The following is a 13,367-nucleotide window of genomic DNA, read 5'->3' as shown; positions in this document are numbered from 1 at the left end:
TTTAGTCATGGTTCGCTCTCCCTCTTTGGGCGAGAGTGAGTGTATAAATGTGTGTGAGTGGTATTGACCCCACGAGCAGATGGGCCTCTCGAAACTGCTCGGCGCAGCCCGCACACTGGGTCATGCTGGAGAATGGTGTGGGAGTATGTGTGTGTCAGTAGACCATCTGACACCGCCCACAAATGGTCCGCTCTCTGTGGTCTGTGCTTTACATGTGAATGCAACAAATGGAGTGCAATCAGGGAATGGAGTTAATTATTGAGATGGTGTGCGAATACAGATATTTCATATGATAATCAGGCAGTTGGTCTGATGAACACATGACGTTTATTAGGTTCATCCATTTAGTACCGGGTCAAAGCCTCCGTTGCCTCCAGAACAGCCTGAATTATTCTGGCAAACAGTCCGTTCCATGTCATCCCAAAGATGCTCTTTTGAGTTGAGGTTTGGGGACTGCGCAGACCACTCAAGTAAACTGAATTCACTGACATGTTTCTGGCAATGTTTTTCTACTCCTCAATTGTCCAGTGTTGGTGATCACATGCCCACTGGAGCCGATTCTTCTTGTTTTTAGCTTATAGCAGTGGAACCTGGAGTGGTCATCTGCTGCAATTGCCCATCTGTGACAAGGACCAACGAGTTGTGCGTTCCGAGATGCCGTTCTGCACACCACTGTTGTACTGTGCCGGTAATTGTCTGTTTATGGCCCGCCTGTTAGCTTGCATGATTCTTGCCATTCTCCTTCGAAGTCTGTCATAAACAAGCTGTTTTTTTCGGCCACAGGACTGCCGCTGACTGGATGTTTTTGTTTGTCACACTATTCTCGGTAAACCCTAGACACGGTCTTGCGTGAAAAGCCCAGGAGGGTGGCCGTTTCTGAGATACTGGATCTGGAGAGCCTGGCTGCAACGATCATACCACGCTCAAAGTCACTTTGGTCACTCGTTTTTCCCATTCTAACGTTCAAACAAACAGTAACTGAATGCCTCGATGCCAGGTTTATATTTAACAAGCCACAGCCCTGTGACTCACTGTCTGTAGTGATCCATTTTCATGAACGGGGTGGTGTACCAAATAAACTGGCAGGTGAATGCACAGTGCATTCGGAAAATATTCAGACTCCTTGACTTTTCAATGTAATACATTTTGAATTCCGGCTGTAACAACATGTGGAATAAGTCAAGGGGTATGAATAGTTTCTGAATATAGTTACAGTGCATTTGGAAAGTATTCAGACCCCTTTACTTTTTCCATATTTTGTTAAGCTACGGCATTATTCTGAAATTGATTAAAATGTTTTTTTTTTAACTCATCAATCTACACACAATACCCCATAATGACAAAGCAAAAACAGGTAATTAGAAATTTGTACACATTTTTATATATAAAAAACAACTGTAATATCATATTTACATAAGTGTTCAGACCCTTTACTCAGTACTTTGTTGAAGAATCTTTGGCAGCAATTACAGCCTTGAGTCTTCTTGGGTATGACGCTACAAGCTTGGCACACCTGTATTTGGGGAGTTTGTCCCATTCTTCTCTGCAGATCCTCTCGAGCTCTGTCAGGTTGGATGAAGAGCGTTGCTGCACAGCTATTTTCAGGTCTCTCCAGAGATGTACGGGCTCTGGCTGAGCCACTCAAGGTCATTGAGAGACTTGTCCCGAAGCCACTCCTGCATTCTCGGCTGTGTGCTTAGGGTCGTTGTCCTGTTGGAAGGTGAACCTTCGCCCCAGTATGAGGTCCTGAGCGCTCTGGTTTACATCAAAGATCTCTCTGTACTTTGCTCCGTTCATCTTTCCTTCCAGGTCCCTGCCACTGAAAATCATCCCCACAACGTGATGGTGCCACCACCATGCTTCATCGTAGGGATGGTGCCAGGTTTCCTCCAGACGTGACGTTTGGCATTCAGGCCAAAGAGTTCCATCTTGGTTTCATCAGACCAGATAATCTTGTTTCTCATGGTCTGAGTCTTTTAGGTGCATTTTGCCATCTCCAAGCAGGCTGTCATGTGCCTTTTACTGAGGAGTGGCCTCCATCTGGCCACTCTACCATAATGGCTTGGTTGGTGGAGTGCTGCAGAGATGGTTGTTCTCCCATCTCCACAGAGGAACTCTGTCTGAGTGAGCATCGGGTTCTTGGTCACCTCCCTGACCAAGGCCCTTCTCCCCTGATTGCTCAGTTTGGCCGGGCGGACAGCTCTAGGAAAAGAAGTGGTGGTTCCAAACTTCTACCATATAAGAATGATGGAGGCCACTGTGTTCTTGGGGACCATCACTGCTGCAGACATTTTTTGGTACCCTTCCCCAGATCTGTGCCTCACACACTGTTGCTGGTATTTTGGCCCATTCCTTCATGCAGATCTCCTCTAGAGCAGGGATGTTTTGGGGCTGTTGCTGGGCAACACGGACTTTCAACTCCCTCCAAAAATGTTCTATGGCGTTGAGATCTGGAGACTGGCTAGGCCACTCCAGGACCTTGAAATGCTTCTTACGGAGCCACTCCTTCGTTGCCCGGGCGGTGTTTGGGATCATTGTCATGCTGAAAGACCCAGCCACGTTTCATCTTCAATGCCCTTGCTGATGGAAGGAGGTTTTCACTCAAAATCTCACGATACATGGTCCCATTCATTCTTTCCTTTACACGGATCAGTCGTCCTGGTCCCTTTGCAGAAAAACAGCCCCAAAGCATGATGTTTCCACCCCCATGCTTCACAGTAGGTATGGTGTTCTTTGGATGCAACTCAGCATTCTTTGTCCTCCAAACACGACGAGTTGAGTTTTTACCAAAAAGTTATATTTTGGTTTCATCTGATCATATGACATTCTCCCAATCTTCTTCTGGATCATCCAAATGCTCTCTAGCAAACTTCAGACGGGCCTGGACATGTTCTGGCTTAAGCCGGGGGACACGTCTGGCACTGCAGGATTTGAGTCCCTGGCGGCGCAGTGTGTAGGCTTTGTTACTTTGGTCCCAGCTCTCTGCAGGTCATTCACTAGGTCCCCCCGTGTGGTTCTGGGAATCTTGTGATCATTTTGACCCCACGGGGTGAGATCTTGCGTTGAGCCCCAGATCGAGGGAGATAATCAGTGGTCTTGTATGTCTTCCATTTCCTAATAATTGCTCCCACAGTTGATTTCTTCAAACCAAGCTGCTTACCTATTGCAGATTCAGTCTTTCCAGCCTGGTGCAGGTCTACAATTTTGTTTCTGGTGTCCTTTGACAGCTCTTTGGTCTTGGCCATAGTGGAGTTTGGAGTGTGACTGAGGTTGTGGACAGGTGTCTTTTATACTGATAACAAGTTCAAACAGGTGCCATTAATACAGGTAACGAGTGGAGGACAGAGGAGCCTCTTAAAGAAGTTGTTACAGGTCTGTGAGAGCCAGAAATCTTGCTTGTTTGTAGGTGACCAAATACTTATTTTCCACCATAATTTGCAAATAAATTCATTAAAAATCCTACAATGTGATTTTCTGGATTTTTTTGCCCTCATTTTGTCTGTCATAGTTGAAGTGTACCTATGATGACAATTACAGGCCTCTCTCATCTTTTTAAGTTGGAGAACTTGCACAATTGGTGGCTGACTAAATACTTTTTAGCCCCACTGTACATATTCTTATTCCATCCCTTTAGATTTGTGTGTATTAGGTAGTTGTTAGGGAATTGTTAATTACTTGTTAGATATTACTGCACTGTCAGAACTAGAAGCACAAGCGTTTCGCTACACTCGCATTAACATCTGCTAACCATGTGTATGTGACCAATACATTTTTTATATCAGATACAGTCAAGGTGATGGAAGGATTGTTCATCACAGCACATACATTTAGGGTGATGGACGGGGATGTCTATTTTCCTTTCCCTTACCACACAAAGGGCTGTCTATATAAAGCCAATACTTATAATCTGATTAGAAAGTGTCTTGTCATGAAGCAAATGCAGGGAGATCTGTTTTTTTGGGGGGAGGGCTTGGTTTACTGGAGTGTGTTACCCAATGGTTCATCAAAAAAACAAGTACTCTTTCCTTAGAATTCTTACCATGGGACATTCAGATGGAAATTCACAAACACAACTAATCTTGAATTATGTGATTCTAGGACTTTCCTGTGAATGCAAATAATTGCCTAACCACAATACAAAATACATTTTTCCAGACAGAATACCTAACAATTCCTGGGGCTGTATTCATAAATCGTCACAGGAGTGCTGATTTAGGATTGGATTTGCCTATTATATCATAATGAATGAGACTACATGGACAGGAGGGACCTGATCCTAGATCAGCACTCCTACGTTGAGGCACATGAATACTGCCGCTGAAATAACGAGGTGTACTCTACTTTTGTCAGCCCTTAAGAGTTTACAGAGTGCTCCATATTGTGTGATGTAGCCTATAGGAGACTGGGGCACCACCAGCTGTCTCTCTCATTGTGATGGTTTTGTGCTGCTATCCCATCAAAACCACCCCAGTCACGTGACTCTCTTTGTCCTGTCTCCACGTTAGCCTTGCAGGAGAGGAGCAGCAGCCACAAGAGGCAACAGCTGTTGAATAGGGACCAGTGGTCTGCTTCCCATAGAGCTGCTGCACCTTGCAAGTCACTATCAAGATGGATGAGAACAACCCCCATTTTCTTAGCAGACGAGTTTCCTGCTCAGGGATGACAGCTTACTTCCTAAATGAGTCCCCCCACTTATTTTGAATTCAGGTCAAACATGCAGTTTGTTAGAGTAGACCCAATCCTATCACTCCACGGTGCGGGTTTGACTGAACGCCGGCCTTACCAAAAATGGATTGAGAATCAGCAGACAAACACATGCAAAAGTAACGAGGTTTAATTCAAATAAAACCATGCACAGGTCACCTTCACCCAGATTCACACCCGTTATGAAATAAACAACTAAGGCCATACGTTGCAGTCAGTGAGCCCACTGTATGCAATGACCTCTGAGTAAACAGGTCAACCCTAAAGACAAAACAAAAACTCATTCTCCACATAGGAGGCCACAGTAATGTGGTGAACCTGAAAAAAGGTGCAAAGCACAAGAGATGAGCATTTCAAACCCCATGTACTTTAAGAGAAACCAAGAGAACCTTTATTCCCCCCCCCCCCAATCCCATGTACCGTACACGTGCCAAGGCCGATAAATTCACATATTCGGGATCAAAAAGCTGGTTACTCAGTTTGAGACCAAAGCTATCCTGAAAGACAAAAAAAAAAAAGTTTTTTTTTTATAAGGGGGGGGGGGGGGGGGGGGGGCAATGTTTATTTATTAGCTTTCTGAAACACACTGGCAAGACTATGCTGTAGATCCCAAACCACTGCCCTTGACAAGTCCAACTGGGGGAGCAAAATCCTTGCAGCAAAATTAAGAGCCAAACAGTGAAAACTTTATCGGCCACATTGCGATGGGGGCACAAGTCTATTTTTCTTTTGTGGAGCAGCAAGTCATCTTGATTTCCACCCTTGTTATACCTACAGTACAAAGTAAATGCCATCATCCTTGGTTGAAGAACCCAGCACACACATAAGATAGGTACACTCAATAAGATCATTTATGTTATTTTACAATCTGGATGTAGAACACAAAGATAAAAAAAAAAAATGAAGTAATTTGTATCAATGTCTGGTCTGCACAGTGGTGAGCATTGGGTGTCAGGGTAGGGTATGGGTGGAGTCCACCTGTGCAACCATCTCTCTGTCCAACGAGAAGGTCTCGAGAGACAAAGTGGCCATGACTTAGGACAAAGGGGAAGGGGCCTGGCAAAAAGAGCTTACGTGAGGTTACAGAGGTTTCAAGAGTCTCTGAAAAATAAGAGGGGTACATGTACGCTGCATGTGCAGATTTGTGTGCATGTGAGGAATCGTTGAATCATTATGTGCATGTATTGAATGTGTATATTTATTTGTGTGTTGGATGAAGGGAGAGTGAAGGAGAGTTGAGATAGCAGGGCTAGTCAGGGTCAGGGGACTCAGTTGCTGAATAGCTGGCCTTCGGGGGGCTGGGGGAGCTTCATGTTCTCTTTGCACATCATGAGCCGCCGGAGCTCCTGCAGCACCACACGGATGCTGTACGAGTTCTGCCACTTGGCCAGTGCCGCCACTGCCCGCGTGTCCACCTGAGAATGGGAGGTTACATACGTGTGAGGCTCAAAACTTACACAGCTAAACGAGAAAATGTCCCCTTTTCAGGACCCTGTCTTTCAAAGATAATTGGTAAAAATCCACAGAACTTCACAAATCTTCATTGTAAAGGGTTCAAACACTGTTTCCCATGCTTGTTCAATGACCCATAAACAATTAATGAACACGCACCTGTGGAACGGTTGTTAATACACTAACAGCTTACAGACGGTAGACAATTAAGGTCACAGTTATGAAAACGTAGGACACTAAAGAGGCCTTTCTTGCTGTCCCTCTGAAAAACACCAAAAGAAAGATGCCCAGGGTATCTACTCATCTGCATGAACGTGTCTTAGGCATGCTGCAAGGAGGCATGCAGATGTGGCCAGGGCAATAAATTCCAATGTCCGTACTATGAGTCACCTAAGACAGTGCTACAGGGAGACAGACAGCTGCGTCCTCACAGTGGTAAAACTTGTAACACCTGCACAGGATCGGTACATCCGAACATCACACCTGCAGGACTGGTACAGGATGGCAACAACTGCTCGGGTTACACGCACAATCCCCCCATCAGTGCTCAGACTGTCTGCAATAGGCTGAGAGGTTGGACTGACTGCTTGTAGGCCTGTTGTAAGGCAGGTTCTCACCAGACATCACCGGCAACAACATCACCTATGGGCACAAACCCACCGTCGCTGGACCAGACAGGACTGGCAAAAAGTGCTCTTCTCTGACAAGTCGCAGTTGTCTCACCAGGGGTGATGGTCGGATTTGCGTTTATCGTCAAAGGAATGAGCGTTTAACCGAGGCCTGTACTCTGGAGCGGGATCGATTTGGAGGTAGAGGGTCCGTCATGATCTGGGGCGTTGTGTTACAGCATCATCGGACTGAGCTTGTTGTCAAAGCAAGGAAATCTCAACGCTGTGCGTAACAGGGAAGACATCCTCTTCCCTCATGTGGTACCCTTCCTGCAGGCTCATCCTGACATGACCATCCAGCATGACAATGCCAGCAGCCATACTGCTCGTATCGGAGGATCGGAGGATACGGTTTCGGGCCATTCCCCCCCAGAAATGTCCGGGAACTTGCAAGTGCCTTGGTGGAAGAGTGGTGTAGGCCACGAGGAGATGCACTGCAGTACTTTGTTCAAGGACACATTATTCAATTTCTGTGGAACTTGTTGAGTTTATGTCTCTGTTGTTGAATCTTGTTATGTTCATACAAATATGTACACGTTAAGTTTGCTGAAAATAAACGCAGTTGACAGTGAGAGGACATTTATTTTTTTTGCTGAGTTTATATGCAGACATCACTTGGAAAGGACATAGCCTCTGTTTTAGAAAATTGTGTTTCAAAGCTTGGCTTATTTTAAAATGTGGCTGATTGGTGACTTTAGCTGAGACAAAAGTTCCCTCAATACAAACAATCCCAATTCCTGGACTAAAAACATGTTCAGTTTAAAGTGCGTTTTAGTCTAGGAGTAGGGTAAATAGGGTAAATCTGGTTACCTACAGTCCTACGTCTGTAGGTAATGAATCAGATGTGCTTCGCTAGCTGTAGGCTGAAGTCTTTCATGCTACACACTCAAATACAAAGGTTGCTTTTGATTTGTGGTAATTGATCCAACCCGAACAGGAAATGTATGACTTGGGACTTACCACACCATTTGAGTTGTGTACGCCATTCAGATTGATCTTGGTCACGAATCGGACAAAAGGGGGAGACTCTGGGTATCTGGGTCCACATTCTACCTTTAGACTGTACATCCTGTTCTCGTAGATTGTCTGGTAGAAAGACATCAGAAAAAAGGCAAGATTTAAGTCTTGAAATAGGTTTCAGCTCAAGATAAAGACTGCATGGTCGTGGGTAACTGTCTTGGTTATAATCAGCGGTGCTCTATGATAATAAGTTTGTTGTAGGCCTATGTTTGTGCTGCTGCATATCCGTTTGGCCATCCCAGTAGAATTAGAATGTTCCCATTCAATTTCAATGCTGTCCCACTTACGGTTTGTGGGCTTTGCCTCCACTGGGTGAAAGGTGATTTATGCTATGTTTATGCTCACAAGCAACGTCAACAAAAACACATCATACTTCATAAGCTAGCCATTACTCAAGAACTAGCTACATGTGCATGGTTAAGAGCTGGCCTGCTGTGTTGTGTGCATTCATTTAGCTGTGGCGCCAAACTCATTGCCACCACTTCAAAAATAAGTTAATTTTTTGGGGAACATAGTATTTCTACCAAACATACTCTCAATAAAGTTGTTATGCACATCCACTTTTCCTTTGTAAATAGATCTGTCTTACAACGGTGTTGTTCCCAAGGTTATTTTGCTCGTTGTTCCACTGGCAGCCAAATCTGCTGTTGAGCAAAAATACAACTCCTCTCTTCCAATGAGCTAAATGTGTGTATGTGACCAATAAAATTTGATAGGAATTAAGGAAACCAGGCCGGAGTAAACAAGGATTTGTATGTGGCGTTGTTTGGTGTGCGTTTGAGCCCTCCCACCCTGGGAAGCCCTATGGTGTGTGTGTGTGTGGTGTTAGCTTTTTTTCTTACCCTGGGAGGCCCTATGATCATGCCTGTCCAGCGAGTCAGCATTATGTCCTCATCGTCCTCCAGTCCCCAACTCACCGTCCCGTCTCCAACGCCTTTCTGGCCCTCTTCCAGCTCCTCCAGCAGCCGGAAGTTACGGGGTACTTTGACGCCTTTTTAAACAGAAAAGGTTCAAAGCAGACATTTTTCAACCACACGTGCCTAGTAGCTACTGCACACAAACAAGGGTGCCATGTTTACTCAATTGGTTCTATTGAATTACGCATTAAAAAAAAAAAAGTCAATCGTGACGCAAGACTGAACATAGTAGTCATTTTAATAAAAATGTCCATTCCTTACCATAAGCTTTCAATTTGGCCCTAATGCCAAACATCAGATTTTGGCAGGTCTACTAATTATGCAGTCCTTTCATCCAATTTCAGGCACACATGTAAGTATGTATTTCGATAGTGATGAATTTAAAACCCACAACCCTCAGCTAATCAAATACATTATAGTAGAAGCCATGTAATGTCAAAGGTCCAATGCAGACATGATCTAAATATCAAATAAATTCTGGGTAACAATTAAGTAGCTTTTTTTTGAGCATTTTCCATTAAAAATGCTCAAAAAACAAACAAAAAAAAAACCTCTTCTTAGCGAAGGACAATTTCTTAAGCAAGAATTTTGCTAGGACTGTTGGAGTGGTCTGAGGAGAAAGGTGCAACTGCAGCCCGCAATTCGGGGCGTTCCTGCATATGTGCATTCCTGCATTAGCAGGAACCCCTCTTTATACTTATATTGGTTCATTTTTAAGCTATGACTCCAGTACATATGCAGGAAGCAGGGGCACTCCAGTACAGTAAATGGCGGTAATGCACCATAACATTGGATACCAATCGCCGTTAAACCGCACAGAAGAGAAAGGGGGCGACAATGGTGGCTAGTAAAAAACAGAGTGTCCTTTGCCCCCACCTGTCGGGCACCTTTTTCCGGCAGTTATTTTAACATTGGCGAGGTCAGGTGTTCGGCAGGCTGGAATGAAGGACACGGCGTGCTAGCTTAGACAGCTAGTCCTAAGGAGGAGTCTGGTACAGAGCAGGCAGGAGCGACACTGTGCTAGCTAACTTTCAAGCTAGCTAGCACAGTGTCAACTGGTCAATCTCCAAGGCATTCCTAGTTGATCAAACATTTCAGTAAAAACCCACTAAATATTTTTTTTTGTCTCGCGTTGTTGGCGGTAGGTGCACCCAATTCAGCTGCCCTGCATGCCGGGTAGGCCAAGTATTCCCATTTTGAACTATTTGAGGTGTCTGAAGGACAAACTGCCATCCCGACAGGTCGGAAAGCAAATCAAATCAAGACTGACCAGGCACTATCAGCCCAGTAAAATCAAAATAGCAAATTATTTCACATTTATGGTCACTCAACTGTGCCTCAAGCAACCGATCCATTACCGGTGCAATCATATAGCCTACCTCAAAGAAGAACAATGTTTTGGCAGGACAATTCAAGCAAAGCCAATATGCGATGATAATGTATTGGGGCCTAAACTCCACTGCTACAGTGCTGTTTTTCATGATGTTGCGTGGGCTTATGTTTAAGTTATGAAAAAAAAGGGGGAAAAGCTATAGATCTGCTTGCTTTTTAACAAAGTGATTTTGACATAGAAAGGGTTGGTGACCACCGTCGTACACTAATAGGGCATTAAAATCATTTACATTTAAAATAATTTTCACAGTATTATACGAACCTCCGTGTGGAAATATAAAATACAGGAAATCACGTTGACGGCACTGGGCCTTTAACTAGCTATCCCTTATTAATCAACTATTCATGCACCTCAATATGACACGTGCAATTGCCTGTAGCTATACATTTCTCAGGTTATGGGTGTGTACCATGGGGGTGTAATCATTAGTCACTAAAACGAGAGTTTATATGAGTCAAATTCAGGTAGGTATCTCGGTTTCGTTTGTTTCCGTTTAAGACACGTTTTGCAACATTATTAGCGTAATGAATAGCCTGGTGTGTACCAAAGTTAATGACCAGTTTACAAAACTAGCTAACGTTAGCTAGCATCAACGTATCCAAAATAGTTCAATACTCAATGCTGATTAAAATGAACATTTCACTCAACTAACCGCTGATATGAAGTAGGATAAATCTATTCTGAAAGATTCCAGCGATATAGTTAGCTTAGTTATTCTAAACATGTATGCTAGTTAACTAGTTCTGTTTCTCGCTTTGCAAATTGTGTCGGTTAGGCTAGAGTCGTTAGCTAGCTTGCTAACGTTAGCTCTGCAGAAACATGACGCTGCAGTTGAATAGGCTACCTAACGTTAGCTACATGCGCAGATGGCTAAACAACCACAATACATTCACCAATAGTCAATTATGACGAGAACATCGTTTATGGTTTATGGCAGAATCAAGTCATGTTTTAAAAGCACATGAGTTGGTCAAAAACAGAAAAATAACCGAAGAGCCAGCTAAACTAACGTTAGTTAGCGCGCAATACTGGCTGAGCTAACACCCACATTAATTTAACATTAATAAACATGCTGTCTGGGGAAATGTGGAGTTTTTTTAGATGAATGGGTCATATTGGAAGGTAAAATAAACCACTATTATAGTAAACGTAAAATAATAGCTTATCAAATGAATATCACAAATGTGTGAACGGGGAATTACTTTACCTGATCCGGCGGCGGCCGCCATTTTTATCGTTGAATAGCGGGGACGCGCACGTTTAAGTGCGTCAGTGCAAATCAAGTGTTCTGGGGTGTAAATCAGTCCGCCTATTCTGTTGCAAAACGTTTCTTAAACGGAAGGAAACGTGGCGGGACCTACCTGAATTTGTCCAATAGAAACTCGTTGTGCAGCTGTTTTTGGCGGAATGAATACACCACTGTTTGAGCATTATTTTTGTGTGGAGTCGACTGTCAAAATAAAACTAAATTCACATTACCACTAAAAACGACCATAAATGACGTATGACGTCACCATAGTCATGTGGATATGAATCAGTCTTCATTAGTTACTAACATGGCTTGTTTCAGCTGGTGCCAAAGGTATGAGATCAGCGTCTCAAATGGCACCCTATACCGTACACAATGCACTAGCGTTGACCCCTTTTTTTTTTTTTTATGCTGCAAAAAAAATATTTTAGCTGCAAATGTGTACAAGACAGCCTACAGTTGAAGTCGGAAGTTACATACACCTTAACCAAATACATTTAAACACAGTTTTTCACAATTCCTGACATTTAATCAGACTAAAAATGTCCGGTTTTAGGTCAGTTAGGATCCCCACTTTATTTTAAGAATGTGAAATGTCAGAATAATAGTAGAGTGATTTATTTCAGCTTTTATTTTTCTTTCATCACATTCCCAGTGGGTCAGAAGTTTACATACACTCAATTACTATTTGGTAGCATTGCCTTTGAACTGTTTAACTTGGGTCAAATGCTTTGGGTAGCCTTCCACAAGCTTCCCAACATAAGTTGGGTGAATTTTGGCCCATTCCTCCTGACAATCCTGATGTAACTGAATCAGGTTTGTAGGCCTCCTCGCACACACTTTTTCAGTTCTGCCCACAAATGTTCTATAGGATTGAGGTCAGGGCTTTGCGATGGCCACTCCAAGACCTTGACTTTGTTGTCATTAAGCCATTTTGCCACAACTTTGGAAGTATGCTTGGGTTCATTGTCCAAGCTTTAACTGATTTAACTGATTGATGCTGCTTCAATACATCCACATAATTGTCTTTCCTCATGATGCCATCTATTTTGTGAAGTGCACCAGTCTCTCCTGCAGCAAAGCACACCCACAACATGCTGCATGGTTGGGATGGTGTTCTTCGGCTTGCAAGCCTCCCCCTTTTCCTTCATTATGGACAAAAAGTTATATTTTTGTTTCATCAGACCAGAGGACATTTCTCCAAAAATATGATCTTTGTCCCCATGTAAACCGTAGTCTGGCTTTTTTTATGGCGGTTTTGGAGCAGTGGCTTCTTCCTTGTTGAGCAGCCTTTCAGGTTATGTTGATATAGGACTTGTTTTACTGTGGATATAGATACTTTTGTACCTGTTTCCTCCAGCATCTTCCCACCAAAATATGTTCATCTCTAAGAGACAGAACGCGTCTCCTTCCTGAGCAGTATGACGGCTGCGTGGTCCCATGGTGTTTATACTTGCGTACTATTGTTTGTACAGATGAACGTGGTATCTTCAGTCGTGTGAATTTTTTTTTTCTGAGGTCTTGGCTGATTTCTTTTGATTTTCCCATGATGTCAAGCAAAGAGGCACTGTGTTTGAAGGTAGGCATTGAAATACATCCACAGGTACACCTCCAATTGACTCAACTGATTTCAATTAGCCTATCAGAAGCTTCTAAAGCCATGACATCATTTTCTGGAATTTTCCAAGCTGTTTAAAGGCACAGTCAACTTAGTGTTTGTAAACTTCTGACCCACTAGAATTGTGATACAGTGAATTATAAGTGAAATAATCTGTCTGTAAGAAATGGTTGGAAACATTACTTGTGTCATGCTCAAAGTAGATGTCCTAACCGACTTGCCAAAACAATAGTTTTTTAACAAGAAATGTTTGGAGTGGTTGAAAAACAAATTTTAATGACTCCAACCTAAGTGTATGTAAACATCCGACTGTAACTAATAATACAACCTTGATATGTATTTGGGA

The 13,367-nt window shown here is 43.3% G+C and overlaps 1 protein-coding gene across 1 annotated transcript; it reads right to left on the bottom strand.

Moving 5' to 3' along the window:
- Positions 1 to 4,816: 4,816 nt before the first annotated feature.
- LOC139370640 (ubiquitin-conjugating enzyme E2 variant 1) lies at positions 4,817 to 11,408 on the bottom strand. Its single transcript, XM_071110238.1, has 4 exons — positions 11,362 to 11,408; positions 8,687 to 8,835; positions 7,785 to 7,910; positions 4,817 to 6,119 (listed from the first exon to the last, which is right to left on the bottom strand). Exons 1-4 carry the CDS (start codon positions 11,381 to 11,383, stop codon positions 5,973 to 5,975), a joined length of 444 nt encoding a protein of 147 aa, XP_070966339.1. The 5' UTR covers positions 11,384 to 11,408; the 3' UTR covers positions 4,817 to 5,972.
- Between the last annotated feature and the right edge of the window lie 1,959 nt (positions 11,409 to 13,367).

This window comes from Oncorhynchus clarkii, chromosome 17 (assembly GCF_045791955.1).
Source record: "Oncorhynchus clarkii lewisi isolate Uvic-CL-2024 chromosome 17, UVic_Ocla_1.0, whole genome shotgun sequence".
Taxonomy (NCBI): domain Eukaryota; kingdom Metazoa; phylum Chordata; class Actinopteri; order Salmoniformes; family Salmonidae; genus Oncorhynchus; species Oncorhynchus clarkii.
Note: the sequence above shows the minus strand (reverse complement) of the source record. Positions and strands in the feature narration are given on the sequence as shown.

Excerpts from the sequence above, each read along its gene's own strand:
- LOC139370640 (XM_071110238.1), bottom strand. The coding sequence starts at position 11,383 with ATGGCGGCCGCCGCCGGATCAG. Across the intron at positions 8,836-11,361 it reads GGCGGCCGCCGCCGGATCAG|GCGTCAAAGTACCCCGTAAC; the intron begins GTAAAGTAATTC and ends CTGTTTAAAAAG. Across the intron at positions 6,120-7,784 it reads TACACAACTCAAATGGTGTG|GTGGACACGCGGGCAGTGGC; the intron begins GTAAGTCCCAAG and ends TCCCATTCTCAG.